The sequence below is a fragment of the Bombus flavifrons genome, chromosome 7, assembly GCF_040668555.2.
Source record: "Bombus flavifrons isolate JBK064 chromosome 7, iyBomFlav1_principal, whole genome shotgun sequence".
Lineage (NCBI taxonomy): Eukaryota > Metazoa > Arthropoda > Insecta > Hymenoptera > Apidae > Bombus > Bombus flavifrons.
Genome location: NC_138448.1, coordinates 1143436 through 1168764, shown reverse-complemented (window position 1 = coordinate 1168764; position 25329 = coordinate 1143436). Strand labels below are relative to the sequence as shown.

General features: G+C 32.9%; 1 protein-coding gene and 1 long non-coding RNA gene across 7 annotated transcripts in view; both read right to left on the bottom strand.

Annotated features, from left to right (window-relative positions):
* Nucleotides 1–25329, bottom strand: part of LOC138182061 (paired box protein Pax-6) — a 145753-nt gene that overhangs the window by 7179 nt on the left and 113245 nt on the right. For 2 of the 3 annotated variants that reach the window (XM_069117575.1, XM_069117573.1), the window contains exons 7-8: nucleotides 4256–4515; nucleotides 541–854 (exon numbers count right to left, since the gene is read on the bottom strand). In XM_069117575.1, the coding sequence (XP_068973676.1) occupies nucleotides 541–854; nucleotides 4256–4515 (574 nt within the window). The remainder of the gene's footprint in view (nucleotides 1–540; nucleotides 855–4255; nucleotides 4516–25329) is intronic. The other variant, XM_069117574.1, reaches the window with a different exon arrangement.
* Nucleotides 17145–23814, bottom strand: LOC138182066 (uncharacterized). 4 transcript variants are annotated; one of them, XR_011173682.1, is made up of 4 exons: nucleotides 20642–23814; nucleotides 20192–20586; nucleotides 18361–20104; nucleotides 17145–18279 (listed from the first exon to the last, which is right to left on the bottom strand). It is a non-coding gene; the product is annotated as an uncharacterized LOC138182066 (long non-coding RNA). The 4 variants fall into 4 exon arrangements; XR_011173683.1 differs by having other exon boundaries at nucleotides 17145–20104; nucleotides 20642–20980; nucleotides 21075–23791; XR_011173684.1 differs by having other exon boundaries at nucleotides 17145–20104; nucleotides 20642–20980; nucleotides 21133–23791.

Sequence of the window (25329 nt, the reverse complement as noted above, 5' to 3'; positions counted from 1 at the left end):
TTTCCAAAATCTATGGCTGATTCAGGCTCATGTAATTCTACGAGATCTCTTTTCATATTTACAACTAGTTATATGCAGTTTATAATGAATAGGGCTTTATTACTTCTTATTACCTCTTTTTTTAGACTATTAACCCCTTAACCTACTATTTACGTTCGAGAATTTTGGTCCGAAAACGTAAACAAGCTATTATATATTATGTTATATCATCCTACTACGGGCTATGCCCGTAATATTTACGTTTGGTCCGATCATCGTACTATGGGCTATGTCCGTATTTGTAGGTTAAGGGGTTAACTGCAAGATGACTAACATAGCCATAAATGAGCCATAAGGCTTATAGAGGTTCGCAAACCATTGGATGGCCTGCAGATTTTTAAAAAATTATTTTATATCACAATCAACAGTAATCAATTTACGGCGCTTAGCTGTGGAGTCTTGGAAATTATTAATATTTAATTAGGCGGCGTCCAATTAAAGTTCTTACGTCAGAACCGACACCTGGCAGCGAATGCGTTAACAAATCATGTTAATTCTCACCTGTATGAATCAGGCATGCTTGGTATTCCTGGATAAACGGCTGTGGGCGCGAAACCATGATGTATCCTCGGTGGAGAGGGCGGTGCTTGCGGGGGTGGTTGACTAGCCAAAATACCCGAGGCTGGCGGCGGTGTTGGATGGCCAGCGCCAACTAGACTCACACCTCCGGTGTGCTGTTGCTGTTGTTGCTGCTGCTGCGACTGTTGTTGCTGTTGCTGTTGCTGTTGTGACTGCTGGTGTTGCGGGTTGTCCCTCCGTTGCGTGCGCAATTTCTCTTCGCGCCGCCACTTCGCCCGCCGATTCGAAAACCACACCTGAGTTAGTGAACGAGAAGACAGACGAAGATACAGGTCAATCGCTAGGCTACAGGTTCCGCTTAATTTCGGTCGTCCGGAGTATTTTTTTACTGCTTTATATTTTTTTGCGCGATATTCTAAAGATGACGCGAACTCGATAGTAGGGAATTGGCAAATTGGAAGTTTGGGATATATACAGTGCATTCTTTGGTATCTACTGTGGCTACAAAAAGTATTCACACATATCCTTATTTTCCAATGAAGCGTTTTGTTATCAGGTTCTACGTTTCAGTCTTATAGTATCAAATATTTGTCACATGAGAGTACTACTAAATGATACGAAATCTAATATACTTGGATTTAATTAATTGGTATGCAAAGACTATAATAAATACTACATATATGTGAATTCTATGTTATGTAGATTCATGCCTCTTGGAAGTGTGTTCTAAGTGGTGAATTATTAAGTTATTAGAAAATGGAGAATTACGGGTGATTTTGTATAGATTTTTGTAACATATTGTTACAAGAACTTAATAGTCACAGTGTGCAACGTCAAAGCTAATGTGTATCATGGTAAAAATTGGGAAAATTTAATAATTTAATTTTTATTGATATTTGGAATATTGACTAAATACAGAAAGCGGTCAGACGTTTTTGGAACTTCCCACAAAGTGGACATCTCGAAACAATTGCCCCCAAAATATTTCATATTGCACACAAAGTATATCCTTTCAATTGATCGCTGTGAATATCTCCAAAATCATTCGTGATACCGAAAAATGTTTTGAACAGAAGTTAAATAATTCTGATGTGGACATAATTTAATGTTACTAGTTGTTCTTGCGACACAACTTTATTTTTTTTAATGAAACCATATCTTTTAATACATTAACGGAGAAATATATATGTCGGAGGTGAAAGGACACCGGAACCTTCCCTTTGGAATTTTGGGAAAATCCCTTAACACTTTAATCTAGATTCTACCATAGTCGTAATTAAGCAATTGTCGTCATTCAATCCGATTGTATTTGTTCGAGATTTGTGATAATGAGCTTGGGCTCGAGGCGACAACCAGTCGCCGAACGTAGCCGCGATCAAAGGATGAACGTTTTGTCTGGCAGAGGCATGAAGTAATTCTATAGCTCTCCTTAAAAAGGAAATAGTTGTAACACTCGACAGTAAACGTTCCAACGGTTTCTGTCCCGTGGTTCGCCACACGCAAATCCTATTCTTCGGGTATGATGGTTACCAGATGCCGACGCATCTCCACAGTACATGTTCAGCTAGCCTGAGGGCCGCTATAAACATTAAGATCTAGTTACCTAAAGTCCTTCAGACAAACAGTCTTTGTCCCAACTACGGAAAGATAGGGTAGATCTATTTTTTCAACGAACGACGCTTCCCGCTAGCAACCTTTCCTCAAGGACGGCTAACATCCTTTTTTAATCACCAACATGGAAATTGACCAATTAACAGCAACGTCAATTTCCCTCACTTTCCGGGCGAAGGCTTTTCTCGACGAATCCGATGATCTCGTGTCCTTAGACACACCCCATCATACTTTTCCTCTACAGCATCATCGCAACGGAAAGTCATTCTCTCGTGAGGTCGTATTAGCGAGTTACTTAGCGTCTTTACGCTCGGTGGATATTCCACGTTTTAACAAAGAATTAGTTTAGTTATACTTCCACCGTAGCCAAGCAAGTCGAGTACGATTTGGGCTTTGGAAGAAAGCGCATCCTGTTATCCCCTTGACCGCGAATTCGTTATCGAACCTAGGATCATTGTCATTAGCTTCTCGAGTGTCTAATTACCACGGTTACTTGTCAAATTCTGTAATAATCATATTTGTGTTAGTAAATATCTCCTCTATTGCATAACAATAATGTCATGTCCAAATGAAGATTCGTTTCACGCCCCTAACCCTAATCATAATGTGAACCCGACATGTATATATTGTAAAAACTAATAGTTTTTCGACATAAATAGATAAATTACTTTTTAGAAAGAATACCAAGATAGGTAGATTGATGTATTAAAAAATGTATGGTTTCATTAAAATAAATAAAGTTGATCTGTATGTTTCTACCTACAGAAATACTACTTCACATTATATCTCCCCCGAAACCATTTAATTTCTGTTTGCAATATTTTCCGATGTCATGAATAGTTTCAGAGATATTCGGAGGAATCGATTTAAATGGGACAGTTTGTAATTATACGGTAATAATGTAAACAAATAAACATGGTTGAGGAAGAAAGCCGATTCCGCAACAGCGTATTAGATGTAGGATTTCTGTGCTTATAGTCTTACAGCCTGCAAATTGAAATACATTAGGAATTTTAACATATTAGTAGTGCCGATATTTAATTTTTAATATGGTATTATAAAATATGTTTACCGCTTCGTTTTTTATATAAATTACAAAACAATTATGAATATTATGGTAGTCAAAATTAGTTTTGCTTCCTAAAAGTAAAAATATGTAAGTAGGTATGTTTTGTTTATAAAAGCATAATATTTTGTCCTTTATGTAATAGTAGTATAGGAAAATGATTATCGCAAGAAATATAAATATATAGCGATTATTCAGTAATTACATTAGTTGTCAAACAAGTAAATCACTAATGTAAAATTTGTCAGAGACTATAAGGATAATGTTTTTAGATGAAAAAACCTATTATTTTCAATGAGGTATTAATGATATCGACATATAAGAATTAGTATTACAACTACTAAACCAGTAAATACGATTGGTATGTTTTTCTACGTTTACAATTACTAAAATCATGCAAGTGTTTATTCTTTTTAATTTTGTTTAAAATTTATCGTAAACTGAAAAGTTATATAAACGATGGGATTTGCAAAAGAAGCTGGACAAATTTTCATTCGAATTTTGTTTCCTACTTATAACTAATAACGTTGTGTCTGCGTGTATGATTAGGTACGCATGCTGTGTAATAAAGTAACTATACAATAACTATATTATACTTAGTATTTTAAAGGTTTAATAGTAAGCGATTAAGGGATGACGAATTCGTTGCTTCATTAAAAGAAATTCTTTATATTATAATGGTAGGCGATTCACCTTTGAAATTTGAAGACGAATAATAAAAAATAAAAGTGTTAGAAAAAAAATTATTGTAATCAAATACTTGAAAACTTATTTAATATACTGTGACTCCCATTAATATTCGGACATTTATTAGCTTATTATTTCTTATTTAGAAAAAATATGTATATTAAATAAAATATGTTTCTATCAACTGCAATATTTGTTTTAATATATTAAAATATAGATAACTAGTTAATTATTAGAAATAAATGTTTATAATAATAATGTTCTGAAAATCATGGTGCCTGAACATTAATCCAAGTCACTATATGTAGTTAGAGAATATATGTATGTAGTCACCTGTATTCGAGCTTCCGGTAAACCAATCTTTCCAGCAAGTCTTTCCCTGGCGAAAACGTCTGGATAATGCGTTCTCTCAAATTCTTTCTCGAGAGCATCGATTTGCTCGTTACTGAAGCTTGTACGATTCCTTTGAAGCTTCCTTTTTAAGCGAAGACGCGCCTGATCGTCGTCCGTGCCTCCGGATACACTTCCGGCGTTGCTGTTGTCACCTCCACTGTTCGTTTCGTCCGAATGTGCACCACCCTCCAGTTCTGCAACTATAAAATAAGTTAACAATTTATGAGTTATCTTTTGACATTTATTATACATTTAAGATGGCTGTTCATGCGGTATATTAATCTTTTATTAAATGCACATACGTCTGCAGCAAATGTCTTGTAATTTCTATATATGTACATTATCAAATTGGTTGAGAAACCAGTATAATCATGATAATCGTGTCTCATTACAGTTCTAAATGTTTTACGTAACACGTACAATATACATGTATATAAATGTTTTTTATGGTATATGTGAAAATACTTTCGCGAGACTGTTGATATTATATTGGGCGGTTACAAAAGTTCGGTTTGTTACGAATTCCTATCAAATATTAAAATATCCATTTTACAATTGTGATTTTAAGTTGGATTAGTGATATACATATTATGTTCTTTCATTTTTCAATAAGTTATCGATCTATCTGTTATTTTATTGACAGATATACCTAATATAATATTCAGATTACCTGAATGAAAGCGTTTTAAATTGGCAAAGGGACAATTAAAATAATATAAATTAAACAATTTGACAAGAAAAGAGATAATTAGTTAAAGTAAATGTTGTATTTCTATATCTAACGGGATAATTAGCAGAAGAGAGGAATTTATGAATTAACAATATACGATATCGAAGTTTTGAGATTAACTCATAATAATTGTTAATAATTGAATATATCCAGATGATAAGAAGAAATTACTGTGTCAATTAATTATTCATATTATAGTTCCCTGTTAAAATATGTACGTGGAGGTTTATTATAATAATTTATTGGTTTATAATTATTGGTCCTTCCGTTACACATATGTTTTTTAAAGGTTATCCGCATAAAGTGTTTCATTTCAAGCCGAACACATATAAATTGCATAAAAGCACAAATGAGACAGCAAACGAATTATGAAGTTATTCACTGATGTAAAATAATTGGAACCAATGGTGTTCGTTTTGATTAAAATTTTATATCCATTGATTCTTGTATAATTGTAATTTCATTTTCCATGACATGTTCTTCGAAAAGGATTAAAAAATTAAAAAATTTCATCAACGATTCAAAATTATTAAACTCAACTTAAAAATACCTATAACTTTACCTTAATCATACTAATAATTTATATAATTAATTGATTTAAAATAGATTTCCAGAGAAAATTAGGTTCAATGTTGAATTGAGAAATTTAAAAATAAAATTCATCGCTATTTGTCTCCCACTGCAAAGGAAGTTTACGGAATAAAATATACCAATAAAATATTATTTACTATATACCATACATTATATATTATAAATATATTTACTATATATAACGATGCAGTGTATTAAGTAATAATACTACTAATTTATAATAATCTGATAACACTTCCAATCTAGTTTCTATGTAGGTATATTTCTCCATATCAAAATTTTCAACTTCCCTGGTAAAAAAGTAATCGCGAATAATGCGAAATCCTCTCTAAATCGATCTCCAAACCCTATCGATCTCATACAACGTCGCGAGTTTTTACTGACCCTCTCCCTCTTCGTTCCTTCTTTTTCGAGGGTCGTCGACAGAGGCCTTCGTCAGTTTTCTTATATAAATATCCACGTGCGTGCATGGTCTCGTGCATGTATACGTACATGTAGAAACGCGAGGGGGAGGATTCGAGGGAAAGGAGGCGTTGCTGGGCGAACCTTATCGTCGGTTTCTGGGTGAGCGCGTCGAGGCGTCACTGGGTTTTGGCTCGACGACGAGAACTGCCTGGGGGTTGCACTGGGGGGAGGGTGGGGGAGCTGGTGGAATGGCTGGCTAGGGAAAGAGGGACGCACGATAAGACGCCGAGCGTCCCGACGCCAGTGTCCCTGTTCTCCCTTGCACGATACGCCTCTGTCATCCGTGCAAAGTGCCATCTTCTCTCTCTCTCTGTCTTCTTCTTCTTCCCTTTACTCTTCCAGTTCTGCTATTCTTTTTGCTTCCCCTTTTTATCTCTGGCTTCTATCTTTCACCTTCTTGCTTTAATTTTCATCTTCGTCGTAGTCTCTTCTTTGTTTCACTTCTTGGGACGATAATCTTCACTTTGGAGTCTTTGCTTTGGAGTCTTCGACGCGTTAATGGAAACCTGATAACAACTTCTCGATAGGGTCGAGCTACCCGTTTCTGTCGAGCCTTGCCGCTTCTTTTCCGACACTTACTGTCTGAGTTAGGTCTTTCTTCGCTTATTTTGGGAGTCTGCTGTATCGTTTTGTATCGTGGATTAGGCAGATGCTAATTCATTGTTGGCTAAAGACGTATTAATTCGTTTTATCTTAGAATTAACAATAAATATTGTAATCGCTGTAATACGTCTATTGGAAGATCCTATTCTACATTCTATTTTAATTTGAAATTTTTAACTTATTAGTTACTACATATAATCATAAACAATGACTATGTAAAATCATATGTAAAGTTGATGAATTATTGGTTAAAGCCGGAATTTTAGTAACTGTTTTATGTTGTAACAGATTAAGAGCACTTTTAGTTAGTATGATTATGAAGACCATGTAGGAAAGATGTGGTAATGATATAGTAAATTTGAGTGCTATGCTTGAAATATTGAATTCTATTTTTATTTTAAATTCACCACTGAATAAATTGTATTTAATTGAATTTAATAAATACAATTTTGGCTGTATAATTTATTTTATAAATGAAAAGGTTACAAAATTCAAAATACAATTCTTTATTGATTTCTCATACTTAAACTAAACACATTAACAAACGTGTTATCTTCCTTTCAAAATCATCAAACGAAACGTTCATTTCTTCTCTACCTTATTATTTATCTATTAAATATTATAACGAATATTATACGATAAATATTTTATATATTTTTGCCCATTACGTGTATTTTATATATTTCTGCACCTTCAAATTTTTTATAAATACAAAAAAATCTACAGTTTAGTGATGTATTACCATTTGCCTAAGAAGGACGATGGTTTTCATAATGATATCGTCGAGGAAGTGAGAGAACTCGAGAGATAATCCGTAGTCTCCCCTTTCATGGATGCGGTTAAGGTTCATCGTGGAAGCTGGCAGGGAGCCACGTTTCTAGTACTAAACTTCTCGTGAAATCGGAGGGCTGTTACACCAAGTTTCCACTACAGGATGTAGAATCCAGAACAATGTGGAACTTCCTCTTCCTCTTGCTTCTTTCGTCTTCCATCCTTCGCTCGTTGTCTGTAGCTTCCGCCTCCGGTTAGTTCTACTTTTCGCCTGTCGTTCTCCCTTCTCTCCTCTCCTCTCTCCTCTTCTCTTCGTCGTTTTTTCCACCTCTCACAGTTTACACTTCGTTTGCCCTAGTTTTTCTCGTTTTTGTTTCACTGATTGTTTCTTTCGATTTTTCTACGCTCTTTTCTCTTTTTTCAGGCTATTTTGCGTTTATTTTTGCGAATTTTAAGTTTCGTTTCGTTGGTCTTATTCTTCTTTTTTTAATGTATGGTCGTTTTGGTAAGATTGCTTTTTAAAGTAAGTTTTTGTCATTGATGTATTTGATGGAGATTGTTGTGTTTTAGTTTATACATATTATTTTTCATTAAGCATCGATGTAAATTCCGACTATTATTTCTTTTTATTGGAAGTATTTAACAAAAACTTGCATTTATTCTACATTTAATAAAGGACAGAATGTATGAAGAAAAGAAACACTATATCATATATCAAACTAGAAAAGAAAGAAAAAAGAGGAAAATATATTTATGAAAAATTGATAAACAATTTGCGTACATAAAAGAAAGCGGAAAATTCAAATATCCTACAACATTTTAAATATTAATACAAATTACTATTATTTTCCTTTCAAATGTTAATATAAATTACTACTGGTCGCTGATGACCAATTATTATTGATAGTGCAAAGCAAGTATAAAAGCTGAAAACAATCGAAGTTGAAGCAATTTGAAAAATTAATATTCAAAGTTAGTTTTAGTGAAAACAATCTCGAAATAAATCACTCTTCCAAAATGAATCTGAACATATTTCAAAGTAAAGCGTTCCAAGCTTCTTTTCCGTGCAGATTTATTTATTACATTTGTAATATGTAAGCAAATTATACTACATAATTTTAGCGACTATTATTAATAAAGAAAAGTCGCATAATATCACAAGGAAATTCAATTTTAAGATTATATTGACTTTAGATGTTTTGTTTGTTAGTCTCGAAAAAATTTTTTCCAATTACTTAAATCATTCAACATCGAGATACTATATTACGTTAACATTAAGCTTTCAAAACACCTTATATACACATATTTACATACATACATATACATATTTATTATTATAGCACATTTGAGTTATACATATATAATACAAATAATTTAACACAAATTCAGTAGAAATAAATTTTTATTATTTTTTTATCTTTTTCGATTAATAATTTAAAACTCATTAAGTATATAGTACGTATATAGTAATTTAACATCTAAAGTCTATTTGAAAATATCAGTATATGTATAATATATTTGAAATATTATCAATTAGATATTATAATCTCGAATGTGTTAATTTACTTTCGCAAAGTTTTGTGTTAATATTAATATTTGTGAATTTTCAAAAATAATATGTATATAGTATTAAAATTAAAAGAATGCCGATGCTTTAGCAGAAACGTGAAAATGAAGTCGGCCATCGCGCTTGAGCGAGCTTGAACTCGGGTTGGTGGATAATACGTTGAACGACGATATGAGAGATTTGGTTGGGGCGAAAGACCAAGGACGAGAGTAAGAGTAAGAGAAACTGAATGGCTAGAAGGGATTCCCCTCCAACGATACATTCTCCTCTCGCTTCCAACATCTGTTGCGATCCTTCCGTTTTTTCCCCGACATCTCTTGAGAAATTACAAAAGACTGATCCTTTTATGATAGAAAATATCTCACTTGGTATGAAACGATTACGAAAAGTGGAAAAATGTAATTTTATACTTTGTACATTTACATTTTTATATATTTAACCCTTCTAGCTCAAATATAATGCTATAAATTTCACATTTTAAACTTTATTATCTGTAACTTATTTTGTATTTTTGTATTTTTACATCATTTAACATTATTTCTATATTATTTAAATTCAGGTACATATTATTTTAATATCTGTTGCTTATGATAAAACAGTCGATATTTTTTTTTATATCTTATACTAAAAATACAAGAAATCTCGAGGGTCAAGAAATAATTTTATCCATTTCAAACGAAAAGTGTTCAGCCCTGATTATTGCTCTTCGTGTACCTATAATTGTCGATTTTTCAACAGCTGATCGATTTTTGATCGAAACAATACTACTTTGATCGCTTTTACATAACAATAACTATAGTTTCAACGATACGTAACTCACTCGTGATCAATTGTTATATTTAAATCGGATCAATGTGTGGGATCTTGATGGTTGAACGGGAGGTCCTTTTCATTATGGAATTGATCGATGGTCAATGATTGGTAAAGTGGCAAACGCTATTTACAAGTGGCGCGGTTGTTTCGTCGAAACGTTTTTGATACGCTTGGGTTAGTCTTGTGTTGTTTGGCTTCTTTGTTGGGTAATTGTTGCTGTTTAAGCGTGGTTAAGCAATGAGAGGTGGGTTTCTGCGAACTTTCGGATGCAGGTTTCATGTATTTGTGAATTTTATGGGTTTTAAAACAGTATCTAAAAGATAAGATATAAATAATGTTAAATAGTGTAAAAACACAAATAGGTAGAAAAATACTTGAAAAGAAAGGCAGTGTATTAAAAAATATTTAGGTAAGACTAAAAATCGAAATATGAAAGAAGAATGGTATGTCTGAAACGAAATAAAAATTGATTTCAATAATGCCCAATCCTGCCAGAAATGGTTTCTTTTTGTCTCCTAAATTCTGAAGAGTCTCTCGAAGAAGCAGAAAGGCACGCGTACGGTACCATACAGAACTTCAACCTCAGACCATAGAGAAAAATAGTTCCTTTGTTGTTACACCCTTCCATCCAGCTCTTCTGGCGATCGTTCACGCATTTCCAATCTTCTCGAGGACTTCTCGTGTTACGAGAAATAATAAACTGTACACTAGCCACGAGTGGCATATTCGCGGTTGCCATTGTAGCAGCCGTGGTTCGTTCGAGTACGATAGAAAAATTCCAGGGGCGAAGTGGCGACGTTTAGCTAAGTGCACCGACGACCATTATCGGCGTTAATAATGCCGTTCGCCACTCGTGTGCTCGCGGCCATTACCCAGCCAGCTTTTTCTTTTCACCGATGCTGCTCTGGACTGGCTGCGTGACTTTATAGCTTGAGTTTCTCGATTCTCGAGTTAGGGACGATGTTTTAACGGTCTCGCCAACGAGACCGTAGAAATCTACAGCTTTACGAGCTCTCATTATTCTTCAGACTTCTCCTCCGCCGCATACACGCAAATTGTCAACTCTATGCTTTCGTAAGGATGTTTGACTATTTTGAGGATTTCTCTGCGAGAATTTGGAATGTTGGGATATAAAATTGTATTCTTGTTGGCGTTACGCAATTGGGTTGGCTTATAATATTGAATTTGTTAAACGATAGAAAAATGCTGTTAAGAGGAAAGTTATAGCAGTGTCTATTTTCCTACGACTTCACTTTCTTTATAAGCGCAACGATGCATCAAAATTGCACGAAAGATTCAAATACAATTATATATTTTTTCTTTATACGAAAAATTTTTATTCTATATTTTCGACTTCTTTTTTCGCGTAGAATCACCCCCTTTCCGCTTGTACCACCAGTTACCAATCACCCTGTATATTCTTTATATATATATTTTTTTTTATCTTTTTTTAAATACAATTATATATTTTCTTTTAGTCTTATCAATTTTTTGGAACATTCCGCGTGAGGAAGTATTACAATGCCACCTGTCAGAAATCAATATTTCGTAGGGTATCTCAGGTCTTTGATAAATCATGTACTTTATTAAAGATATTCTGCTTTCACATGGTTTCTTTATGTTTTTCTTTAAAAATTAATAACAGTAGCCACGCACTAATAATATTAATGTAATTAACGCAATGATAGTAATATCTATTAAAATATTAATATCATAAAATTAGATTTGTCAAAGATTGGACGTAATGTACGGAAATACTTATATCGTAGAAACACTATCAAACACTCAACTTTTCAAGGAATCCGGATCTAAGATTTTCAGGTTGGAAATTGTCGACTAACGGTTTCGTAAAGATAATCTGCAGAAAAATTTTATTTATTGTCAAGGAGAAAAGAGTTAACAAAAGTAATATTTAGTATTAACACTACATACGTTGTCGGATATTGCCAGTGTCAAATGAAGGAAGAAGTATTTATAAACTGATATTAGTATGTGCTCCGCACGCTACCAACAATGTATGAAATAGTATTTTTATCGTATTTTACGTGTTGCGATAACAATGAATAAATACAAAATTCCATAGAATTAACAGAAACTGATATTTCTTACACACTTAAAATAAGTTTATCTGTGTAAATAGCTGAAATATCACACTATATATCGTCGAAGGGGTAACAAGGGGCACGGGGACCAGATGCACCGTTTCCTGCGCATCGAATGATCGAATAGCTACCAATGATACAGATGTTAGCAGGATTATTCTGCGGTGTTCATCGAAGCGAAGCTGAAGTCACCAGCCTCGGGCCCGAAAATTCAGCAAAAACAGCCAGGGTATTAAGGGTCGGCTAATAACGCGTAATACCAACCACGTCCCTTCCTGCTCGCACATTTTTATTACCCCTCTACTTTTTCCCCCCTTTTTTCCTTCTCTACACGTTTTTGGCATTCGGTAGCCAACCCCGTAGTCTCGACACGCCATAGGTGAATCCTGTGTCGAGGGGTGGTATCCGTCAGGGAAAATAAAAAGAGATTACGCACATTGGGCCACTCGTTCCAGCGTGACACCTCGTACCCCCCGACGCGTTACGTCGCGATTATCATTTTGAAATCGACTAGAAAAGCCAGTCAGTGACAATAGCCGGCCATGATGCGTTAGTAACGGCCATTCACCGACCGGACCAGCGAAAGAATGGAATGGATGGATAGAGGGGCAGGGGGGGGGTTTACATCAAGGGAAGGTTTCTAGACGGAGAGAGAATGACAGGGATGATAGTTAAACGATATATTCTTGAATGGGAAACCAGTACAAAACGGTATAGGTACGTAAGGTTTTAGATGTATAATTTTGTAATGTATGAAACAAATCGTGTAACTAAAATTATATTTGTTAAATACATTCACGGTGAACATAAAATAAAAGTAGAATTCAAAAGTTCAAACATAGCTCTCAAATCGACGATAAACAAAATCTTTACATATACGATAAAATTTTATTTATAATTAATAATTGTATTTTTTATAGTTAAAATTACTCTTATATTGTTGTATCGTTATATTTAACATAAAACAATTAATAAAATTTCTGCTCTAATCAATAATTCGTCAATTCTATGTATAATGGTCCACAAAAGTATTTGAATAGCTATTGTAAGAATCTTTCACGAATATATTATATTTCTTAATATTTGGAGATAATATAATATTTTGGAGATTTCATTAGCGTCGTGAAGAAACACGAATATTATATGATTATGTCGGTAAAGTTTGAAACCAATCTGAATATTTTTATAGAGTTTACAACAAGTCGAGGCCGTTGTCCTTTTAGAATTATGAAGTCACGAAAATAAATTAATCTAATTAAATAAATTAAATAAATCTAATCTGGTTTTGCTTGGCACGCTTCGAAAACCAAATTTTAATGTAAAAATAGAAAGATATGATAAACGCAGCTGTAAAGAAATTGCATCACTTAATTTTCACTATTTCCATTTTCTTGGTGACATAAGTTTATTCATAGTAAATGACTTAAAACTCTACAAATTTTCATTCTGTACATTACAATGATATTTTCAAATACTATCCAATACGTAATTTAAAGCTTTACAAATTTTCATAATAAACATCACAATATTATTTTTGTTCCCAAACAAATACCACCAAACGAAAACCTACCTAATCCAACTTTCTCAAACAACTATAATAATATACTTCGACTCTCTTAGACATTACAAGACAACATTAAGAAGACAACCAACCTCATAAGTAACGTCACAACATTTAAGGCATTAATATACTCGGTACAGTAATTGTTCGAACGAATTCCAACCCCTAATCCAAGGGGTACGTTTTCACCGCGAGTGTTTCCAACTCGAAACTTCTCCACGCGCATATATTCGGCATTAAGGACTGAGAATCCAATAAATTTGTCCGTGGGATTAGGCATTAGACCGAAGCGGATTATACGTTGGATTCCTATCCTGCGCCCGCGGGACGATAGCGATCAACCCTCGCTCTGTCACTCTTTCCGTCTCTCTCTCTTTAAGCTTCCTATAACTAGCGATGGGCTCAAGTGCGTCGGAAGTAGATTCGAACGTTGATTGACTATTAGATGCGAAGCCTCCATAAGTGTTACGAGAAAAAGAAGTGGTGCTTTTAAGTAGAAATCCAATCTATCGTATACGTGACAGACTCGAACCCTCTATGAGTATTTTGGGAAATAACGAAAGTTTCCAAAGTAAAATCAGACGCTGCTCGAATAAGTCTTGCTCAGCTTTTTTTCTGTTTAAATTCTAGCATTTTGAAGCTTCAAAATTTAGAGACACCGAAATTTGAAAATTTGGATACTTGAAAGTACATAATTATAAGTAAATCCTAAAAATTTGCAAATACTCGAGCGAATCATTATATCTTAAGAACCCTCTGAAACGAACGCTGGTTCTACGTATCGGATTTAATTCGGATTTATGAGTACGTATTGAACTTGATCCCATCGCTAGCTATAGAGTATAACATATCACAGCCAAGGATGATCCTCCTCAACTTGTATCAGTCGTTACAAGCCACTCGATATACAGAACCCTGTTACCCTCGTAATTACTTTCGCGCGATGCTAGCCACAAAAAGGAGATATTAAAAACGATTTTGGAGAATTTTCAAGCGCGAGTAAGCCAAATATATCTATACACTATGGGGTTCGATTCGTGATGCAACTAAAATCATAGAGATTTTATGGCTTGAAATAAGATAAAAATTAAGAGTAATAAAATTGTATTGGAAGCGTATCGTCTATGTTGTATCCGTATTGCCCACTTATTATGAAACACCATGTAGGGATACCATGTCTGAATATTAATTCATTATAATTGCCAACTTTCTCCTCTGAAATTATTATGAAATGGAATTTAGAAATTTCAATCAATTTTTTGTGGATTAAAAACGGGAAATTTTTTAAATATATGTATTTAATATTTTAATAATACGTATGTAGGGTGACTCACAACAAAGATATTTGAACGCTTAAAGTAGAAAGCTTTTATGCGTATAATGGGATGTGTTATATAAAACACTTTGAAACATCATTATCATTACAGCGAAGAACTGCCATGATTTACACTGGTCAAATCCGAAAATTTGTGTACCAATTATTTACAAGACATTTACTACAAATACATCAATATTTTATATCAACGATAGTATTTAGCAAATAAGACAATCATGAAACTTGTTAGTATTATCTACACAAAGAATAGTTAAAAGTTTGATTTACATCGATATCTGAAAATTTATATAGAAGTAACGAGATATTTATTAGAAATATATCAGTATTTTATAAACGGTGCACATGGATCAATCACGAATTTTTTAAGTATTACTTATATTTATATCTACTTATATCTACTCAGAGGATTATCAAGAATACCCTCATTGTATGTACATTGATTTAAATAGATATCTCAATTGATTCTGAAATATAGACGTATGTAAATACGAGTGGCGGCCTGCAGCGGTCTACTACCTACATTTCTTCTAGGAAATTTGTACGCATGTAGCTAATAGTGAAAGAACGTAGAAACTATTTGTCACTAATCAGCGCTCTATTAACGTGGTTGTGATTGGTCAGTGACACAATGAGAGTGACAGGTTCATGTGTGTGAGAGACAGTGACCGAGAATTATTGAAGAATCCGGATCTCTTCAAACGATGATATCTCAGTAACAGAAAATCGGACCGAAATGAAACAAATAGCATTTTGCAGGGCAGTTTATTCTTTTTGTCTCCAACTGAGTTTATAGACCTTCATTAGTTTTGTAACAATAATTCTTTAAACTTTTTGTGGTTTTAATAGGTGTTACTCATATATTTAAGGTGTATTACAATAAATATGTAATATATTGTAATATATTTAATACAAAATGTTTTTTGGAAAAAAATGTGATAGGTACAGAAATGAACTCTTTCCGATTTTTGTGTAAAATGGAAGTTTTATTGTCGGGAAGAACTCATTTGTACTTTTAGTATATGTGTATTTAACAAAAAAACTAGTATACAACATAAATAATCATTTTTAGCGTATAATTGTTAAAAATAGTCTCACTGAATGTGTGATTGTTTAAATATTTTTGTGATTTTCGCGAACTATGTATATCATTATAATTAGACGAAATATCTTGCAATTTCTATATATGCAGATATGCAGATTTGTTTTAAGTTTTACCAGCATAATTGTAATAATTGGTTGTTATTATTATACTACGGGTTTTTATACAGGATATTTAACCTCTTAGGTACGATGCGTCACTATAGTGGCTTTCGCGGATGTTATCTTATATTACGACGCGCCACTATGGTGGCTCACTCTACTGACTCATTCGCTCACCGTTTGAACTAAATGATCAATTTCATTTGCCTTGCTTCACACCTTTTTTGTCTTCGCAACTTTTTATGACAGTGTTAACAATATACAGACAGAATATATAGTCTTTGTTTTTGATACGCCAGTGTCAGATATCAATTGCTGCTTTTCGTTAAAATAAATGTACCATTATAAGATGGTCTTTTTAACATGCTGATCCGTATCCTTATAATTTTTTAGAATCTTTAAGCTCAAAATGTCGCTTCAAAATAGAAATAGACAAAATAGACTCAAAATAGAAAACGACAAGCAATTTGAAAAACACTATCACGCTATGAGTGTGAAAATTGTGACGTGGGTCTATGTGTCGTACCGTGCTTTAAAATATATCACACTCAATTGTATTATTAATTATTAAAGTAAATTATTAAAGTTAAAGTGTATGCGTCATATTTTTAAGAAAAATTATAATTTAATTATCAAAAACTTCATTGCAATGTGCTTGCGTAGAGAACAGCATTATCCGACACACATTGTAGTGCTGTACCGTTTACGCGTAATTCGTGTCTAGCTCTACCGTATAGAGAAATAGCCCCGCACAAAATTCAAGCGTGCCTAAGAGGTTAAAAATAAAAAATTAATTATAAAGCACAAAAATGCAAAAATGTATAAAATAACTAAAGTATAGTGCTCGTTACAGTACAAATTTGGCGAATGCAAATTATACTCAGGTCCTATTTCTTCAGTTCTGTTGATAGAAATATGGAACTGTACAGATTAGTTATAAAAGTGTTAATGAAATTTTAAAATGTCTTGTATAACACACATAATATATTCGCAAAAGCTTTCTAATATTCGAATACTTTCGTGATTAAGTTCCTATATGTCTTTTGAATTAAAAAGTGTATCCATTTGGGGATTACGATTGATTTTATGAAATTTATACAAATTTCTTTTTATAATCTCTAAATAGGAATTATGCTAACTGATGGTTTAATGCGAGTCATTATATTTTCTAAATCATCCATTCTGAATTGTTCACCCTCTCATTACACAGTCAAAAGGTTAAAACATTAACACGTAGTCAAATGAGTGCTGTGTAACGTTCTCATTCATGTTTGTAATGTTATCGTCATCATATTTTCATGACAAAGAAGTAAATATGATGGACCGTGAACGAGCAACAGCTAATGTTAAATGGTTGGAAAGAAATGCGAAATCGTCTATTCTGTTGTACATTGTACGTTCAATGAACATGTTACATAGCAGTGTTTATGGTGCTGTCGTATGAATACAAATAGACTATAACTTTATAGATCCATTCAAATGAATGAGACACACATGTGTTTTATGCATATGTTTACGCACGCGTAAGAGAACAATTAAAGGGCAACTTACCAAACGTAACAAGATCTTTTTAACCTTTTTTCGTTTAATTTTTGTATACATATCTATTTGATTCTTACGTTTGTTTTTATACTGTCAATGTAAGAGAAAGACTTTTCGTATTTCAATTTGAAGCGTAGAGATTTCAAGGGATCTGTACATCTAGAATTGTTTGTAATGGCTGTAGAAGTAGACTTTCTAAACGGCTCAGCGAACGATTGAGAATTTCAGAAAATTTTTTAAAAAATTATTCAAATATTTAAGAATGCGATGAATGCAAGAAGGAAACATACGTGGCGATCTTACCGCGAATGTTAATTTTATAATGTGAATTTGTGTAAACGGAAGGGTAGTTAGAAAAACGTGAAAAGAGCTTTGTGAAAAAAAAATGTTAATCAGTGGCAAAATTTCACAGATTTATAAAATATGCGTTGCACCAGTACAACATTGGGAGTTGGAGGGTTAATATAAAAATATTAAAAAGTTAAGAGTATGCGTTATTGAGTATTCATTTCTACTTTATACAAATCGAAAAGACGGTCCAAGTACTCGATAACTAAACTTGGTGTCCTCATCCAAATCTCCTATATTCCCATCAGTCTAAATCAATATTAGAACAAAAATAAAAGAAAGTGAAAAAAGGAAGGAGGAAGACCGAATGGAAACCGATTGAAAACGCGTTTCATCTGGAAAAGAAACGGAAACATGGTCGAAGTAGGGGAGAGCAGAACGAAAAATGAAAGGTTTCAAATGAATCGCGTAATAACCTCTGTAGCCTGTTGGTTTCTTTCTCCTTCTCCCGACGTTTATTCTCTCCCCTTCGTTTGCTGCCGATGGAAGAGCTGCTTATGTATTCCGGTGCACGGCTGGTTGCACCACTCCTAATGGAGTTTCCAATATTTTCCTTTCCGTCGACTCGCCTCTGTTCCTCGTTCCCTTGTGCACGTTCTCCAGCCATCTCACCAACCCCGCCGTCGTCTGTTCACACTGTGTTGATCGATTGCCAAACTCCTTTCGCTTAAACGTGCCCCTCTCTATCTCTCTGACTCCCTTTTAGTATCCTCTTCTTGTAGCAACGTGCTAATTGTCGTTAGCTCGTTAGGATTGGCCGCGACACTTCCACCTTTGTAATTGTTTCTCCTACTTTGTTTACCTATTCGCCATTACGGGTTAATCGTTGAAACTTTTAATATATGTATCGAAACTCTCATCGATTTTTCTCCGTTCGTTTGCGAACATTAATTGCAAAAAATAAAAAATATATAGCAGGAATGATCTTATTTAAAAAAAATAAAAGTATTTGGATACATATAACACATAATTGTATAATATGTACTTAGAAATACTCCTTTATTTAGTATTTTTATTTTAACAGAAAAGCTGATACATATGATAAGGATGATAGTGCGGCTTACATTAGCTGGAAGGGTAAAAGTTAACTCAAGTAGTAGAAATAACATATATCTGTAGGATTAGGGAAACGATGCAATGTGCGATATGCAATAACTACAAATTGAAAACTAAAGAACATATATTGTACAAATGTCTGCAGTATTCAGCGTGTAGATTACATATTACAACTGCATACCGTGTGATATTGCGAATAACTAAAGAGGATCAAGCGAAAGCAATATATTATTTTGTACAATGTTAAAAATAACGGAGAGACAAAAGAATATTTAGAATAGGAAATAAGAAAAATGCTTATACCCATCGAGACAAGATCATAATAGGCGAAAATCGTGAGGAGACTATTATTATTATCATTATTATTATTATTATATTAACAAAAAAATAAATTGCCTTTTAAGTTTGTTAAATTTTGTACATGTTTATATATCATAATATAATATATATATATATATAAGTATTAATAAAATTTAAAAGTTTAAAAACTTTTAATAGTTAAAAAATTGACAATTTTTCAGTTGTTTTGTAATTCTTTAATTTTAGGTACTAATGAGAAAATATAAATTTGCGTTTCAGTGATATCGTAATTTGATTGAAATAAAACGGTTTCTTCTCTTCACAAATATTCATATTATTATTATTATTTGAAGCTCACAGGAAAAACGTATAATGCGAATAATTTTGTTGATTTTTAAATTTTCATTTTACTTTATAACAAAAAGAAATACTCTAATATCTTCGATATTTTAATATTATGGCGGCATTTTTCAAAGTATTAAATAAATGAAAAGCAAAATACTCAAAATGAAGTAGAAGAACAATTTCAGTAACATGGAATTAATTGATGTTATACTATAAAATATAGGAAACGTAATTTATGTGTTACGCGTTCTTCATTCGTTATATCTAGACGCGAATGCTTATGCAAATTCATGTTTTTACGAATACATCGAAAGAAATCGAGCTTAAGTAGAAATTTGTTTGATTCTAGAAATGCCATAATATGTAGATGGTTTATCTTTGGTATTTTATATATTTGTATATGTTATAATATGCACTTTTGTACCTTTCAATGTGCCTTTGAATTGTGCATAATTGTACCTTTAAATTTTGCAAAACTACTTAAAAATCCAATGTAATTGTATCACTATTATCACTATAATGAAATTCAACTTTTACGTATCCTACCCTACTTCGACAGAACATTGAGCAACGAAGCGGAACAATCGTTCTAATATTGCTCAGACAGCGAAAAGTGTCAATTTAGTTGCGTCGATTAACGAGTATATACTATGTCGAATTAGATTTTCCTTCCTCGTACTCGAGTCTCGTAATCCAACCACTATGTAATTAGAAAGTAACGATCTTTTGTATCTTTCTCCTTAATTCGGGCCACCGAAATCTTCGGCAGTCACTAAATGCCGTGAAATCAGCCGATGATAACATAGATTCGCGCTGCGCGATTACTTCCGGCTTCTTGAGTCGCGATGTACTTTTGCAAGTTTCGTCTTCAAACTCCCAACCGCCCTTTCCTGTAACCCCTTTACGGCATCCTCCTTCTCGTCCTCCTCTTCCCTTCTCTTCTCTTCTCTACTCTTCTCTTCTCGTGTCTCCTCTTCTCTCCTCTTCTCTTCTCACCTCCTCTCCTTACCTCTTACCTTCCCTTCTCTTCTCTTTCCCTTCTCTCTCTTCTCTTTTCTTCTCTTCTCTTCTCTTCTTTTGTCGTAAGGTCGACATTCTATTTTTCTCTTACTCGTACATAATATATCTATTATGTTTCCTTATCTTGTTACTCTTCTTTTATCCTTTGCTTTATTCATATTGTGTTTTTACTTTTAATATGTATTTTGTTCCTTAAATATATGTTTTGTCTTGAAATATAATGAAGTATTTTGATATTGATGATTTATGTATCAGAAGAATATAGAAAAATTATTTTGAAAAGCTATTTTATTATTTCGTAGCTATCTAGTATTCCTGGAAAAGAAGCTGGAATGTACGTACAGTATATTCTGTATTCGTCTTATTCATATATACTCATTTATTATTATTTTTAATAATTATTATTTACTTTTTCACATTTTTATTACTCTTTTCCTCTTAACATTACCTAATCCTAGTTTTTTTACCTCTGTTTCTTACCATTTTTCTTTTATTTTCCTAGTTTCCTGTTTTTTAGTTTATCTTGTTCTTTACTAGTTTATCTTGATCTTTACTCGATTTTTAATCGTGTTAAATAATATTATAAATTGATATTAATTTATGCCGTCCAATATGAGTAGACTAGGTTAAATAGCATGTACAATTCATCACTGTATGTCCACAAAAAACTATTTATCCATTAAGAATAGAATTTGTCGCATAAATATTAGTTCTAATATTAAGTTCCAGATTATTCTCCCTTATACTAGCTTTCTTCTTTATACTTTTCTGTATAACTTTATTATATAGTACTAATAAAATTTATACAGTACGTATGACACCTCAGAATAAAATATACTATCCAAAAAAAAAAAAAAAATAAATATTTAAAAAAATAAAAACACTACGAACATAATGAAGAATATCGCAAGAATCTAAGGAAGCCATTTTTCAAGTAAACGAGCAACTTCAATGGCGAACAGAGCAGGGGATCCAGAACGACTATCACCGATTTTTAACCGCGGCATCGTATTTCCAAGCAAACGATTCCGAAAGATTTGTGAAGTTGTCAAGTGCAAATTTGTATAAAAAACAAACAGTATTCGTCTGTTTACGATTTGTCAAAATTTTGGTTCAAGGAGCGCTGATGTCGAATTTTTTTTAATTTTAGTTTGGTGATAACCTTTTTGGAATGACGTACAAAAGAAAAATTTTGATCGTGGACAAACGAATACTGTGTGTCTTTCACAAAAGTTTGCCTTCGGGGGTGCCAATTTCGCAGACCTGATTTTTGGAATTAATTTCTCTCTAATCAAGCGATTGTCCTGACTGTTACGCAAGCTGTACGAATTATAACCGAACCAGTCTGCGAACTAGCGAAAAGCGTGGGGTTACCGAGATTGCGACAAAAGCCCCGAGGAAACTGTGGATCGCAGGAGAAGCTCTAGCTGCATATACGAAGCTTAACTATACCTTGATATAAGTTGTGAAACGGGAGCTGAAACAGGATCATAAGGATCATGAGTAGGGATATGCGTAAATATGTCACAAGTAGGACTTGATTTGAATGCTTTATAAGTATTTTGCCAAATAAAAAAAGGTAGATCCAAGTAGAATCGAATAGATCAGCTGCTCGAATAGATCAGGAACTTCACGAGTGTTTTAGTAGAAATTCTCCATTGGATCAAAATTATTTCTCTCGGCTATTGTTCTTAAATATTTGCAAGTGTAAACGTTCAAATAAGAAGTATAGGAATCCTGTCTATTGTCTATAATTTTACAGGATTTTCTTAAATTTGTTGGAAAAATTCAATGAAATAGTAATGTCTTTCTGATTCTAGTAATTCGATTGCTATTTGCAAAAGATTCCATTCGTGCGAATATCGAAACAGCTTTAATTAGGTTTTCGAAAGTTGTAAGTACTCGTTTCAAGATTCGAAACCAGCCTGTGAAGATCGAATACTTGGCAAGTATAATGAATGAACTATTAGAATTTTATGAGTAGTATTCGAAGTCTACGAAGCCTTGCGTATTGGATTTTATTCGGATTTATAAGTACATATCGAGTTTGATGCTATCACTAAGCACGGTAACCTTCAAATGCATAACGTTGCCATTTGCAACTTACACATAATGTGTACTTGACACGTACTTCATTATGATATTCGATATATACATATATATAATTTATTATCATAATAAATTCACACTACTAGTATTATATGTTTCGATATAAATTGGTAATTTCAAAATTTTTTAATTTTTATGAATAACTCATACATTTTAGAGTTAACGTATCAATTAGATCAATTACATTCAATTATATTCACAAAATATACCAAAAAGAATCCTTAATTTCGATATCAATTAAGAACGAACCTCAATTTCCCCTTTTCCTCAATTGCACATATCCAAACCAAATCGTCAACAAGAATCACACGCAATTAACACCTCAAAATCAGAATCGGAAACGTTAAATTACATTGGTCAAAGCTTAAAAGCAATTGACCAGTGTGCTACACAGAGCAATTTGTATTGGAGCCACCCCGTTAACCGCGATGTAAATCAATGACCAAGGGTGATCTCTTCTCTGGTTGGGATGAATGGCCGCGTTGAAAAGCCCTAATTCGTTTACGACTTGCAAAACGAGCCTTTTGGGAGCACGCAACTGGTAGCCAAACAATTTCTCTATCGTTATACATCCCCTTGATTCGTCCCAGGGGCTGCATCGCCAAATAAAATCGACCATCGACCGGTGGTCTCGCTCTAGCAACTTCAGAACGCGAGGGTGGTCGTTTGCATCAGGATAAGAAACACGTTTTCATACTCGATGTTTATCATACCGTCATTGAACTAATTAACCTAGATATCCTTTTTTCAAATTTTGAAATACTTTATTCATGAATGGTATGAAATACACGAAAAAAGTAATATTATATAATACAAATATATCAAGTACTAAAACCAAAATATTTAACCATCATGTATATTGTGGTATTTATTAAATTGTAATTTCATTTTAGGTCATACAGAAACATTTGTAGGACAACAAAACTGAAAGAAAAATATCAAGAAATATTAAAAACTCACTTGCAGGACTGAACTCGTAAAGGTACTGCTAGCTCAAAAACTGCAAATTTTAGTTGTGTTATTGTTCAAACGAGCGATTTTAATTCTTCAGTATCGTTGGATTATAGATGTCTGCACATAATTATTTATGTCAGAGTACTAAAATTTAGAGTATTGAATTTTATCTAACAATTCTGCGTGATAAAGATTCCTGATAAAATGAAACTAAATTAAAAGTTTCAAAATTAAATAATTTTTAGCTTGGATTAATTATGGCGCCCAATGATCCATTGATACAAGTTAAGAGTTAATACACGTGAAATATTCAGGCTCCTTCCTTGCACATAGCTACAGAATTTGATGATTATGTCATTGCAATCGTTATCGACAACGGTCACTTGTGAAACAGTGTTCGTGAATCTTTACGGCGAATTTAGCCTGCATGGATTCAAGAAACAGTGGGAGTAGAGGGGAAAGAAGAGAAGAACGTGCTTGACTAGACTGACTCGTGTCATCGATCAAAAGGTGAAACAGTAATTAGAAGTCATGTCAGGTGCTGTTGAGTAGCAAACAATGTGTTTCATCACGGAACCTTCTCTGTTTGATGCATGATTTTTGTCTACGTGGATATTAATACACTTTCTGTTAATTGTTGTGTGCACTGAACATCGTTCGGTGTTCGATACCTGTATGTGTATATATATATATATATATATATATATATATATATATATATACAATGAATGACGAGGGTATTTGAACATTTACCATAGAACGTTTTGTAAGCATAGGTAATACATTTTGAAATTTCATTAGCATTATAACGAGGCACTGTTATGACTATTTATATAATTATATATATAGGTCAAATTTGAAACCGATGAGAAAATGAATATAGAAATTATAAATACATATTATATTGCAAATGTATATTTAATAAAAAATTAGTATACAGCTTGAATTATATTAAACATGTGCTTGTTTTTATAATAAGTGTTAATTAGTTAATTGGATGTTTAAATACTTTTCTGAATTCTGTGAAATATAATATGTACATGTACACATACTTATACTAAATATTTTATTAATGAAATTTTTAAATATTTCGTATAATAACATATACAGGATATTTCAGAATATATGGGAAATATTTTATGGATGACTTCAACACATCTAAACAATAAAGAAACTTCGTATAAACATATATCCTATTTGATATTGTTCCCTAGTTATGCCGGATTTCATTTTCGACAAATTATATCTGCTTGCTTTCATAAGATACGTTCGAAATGACCTTCCCGCATCTGAATTGTAAGCTCGTAGACGTCTTACCAGAGACGAAATTGTCTAGAAATTCGGCTAAGATACGGTAGAATATATCATCGTGTATAAACGGTAGAGATTTGTCTGTTAATCTATTACTTAGGAGAAATAAATTATATAAAATTTAGATTAAATTATCATTTATTATTCTAATTAAATTCCTCATTATTCCTGATCCATATAATCTAAATTGTTGCTGGTGTCTTGGTGTACAATTCTCTATAATTCGAAAATAAGGTCAAATAGAACATGTGTCTATATGAAATTTCTTTTATTCTTTCGATGTACCGAAA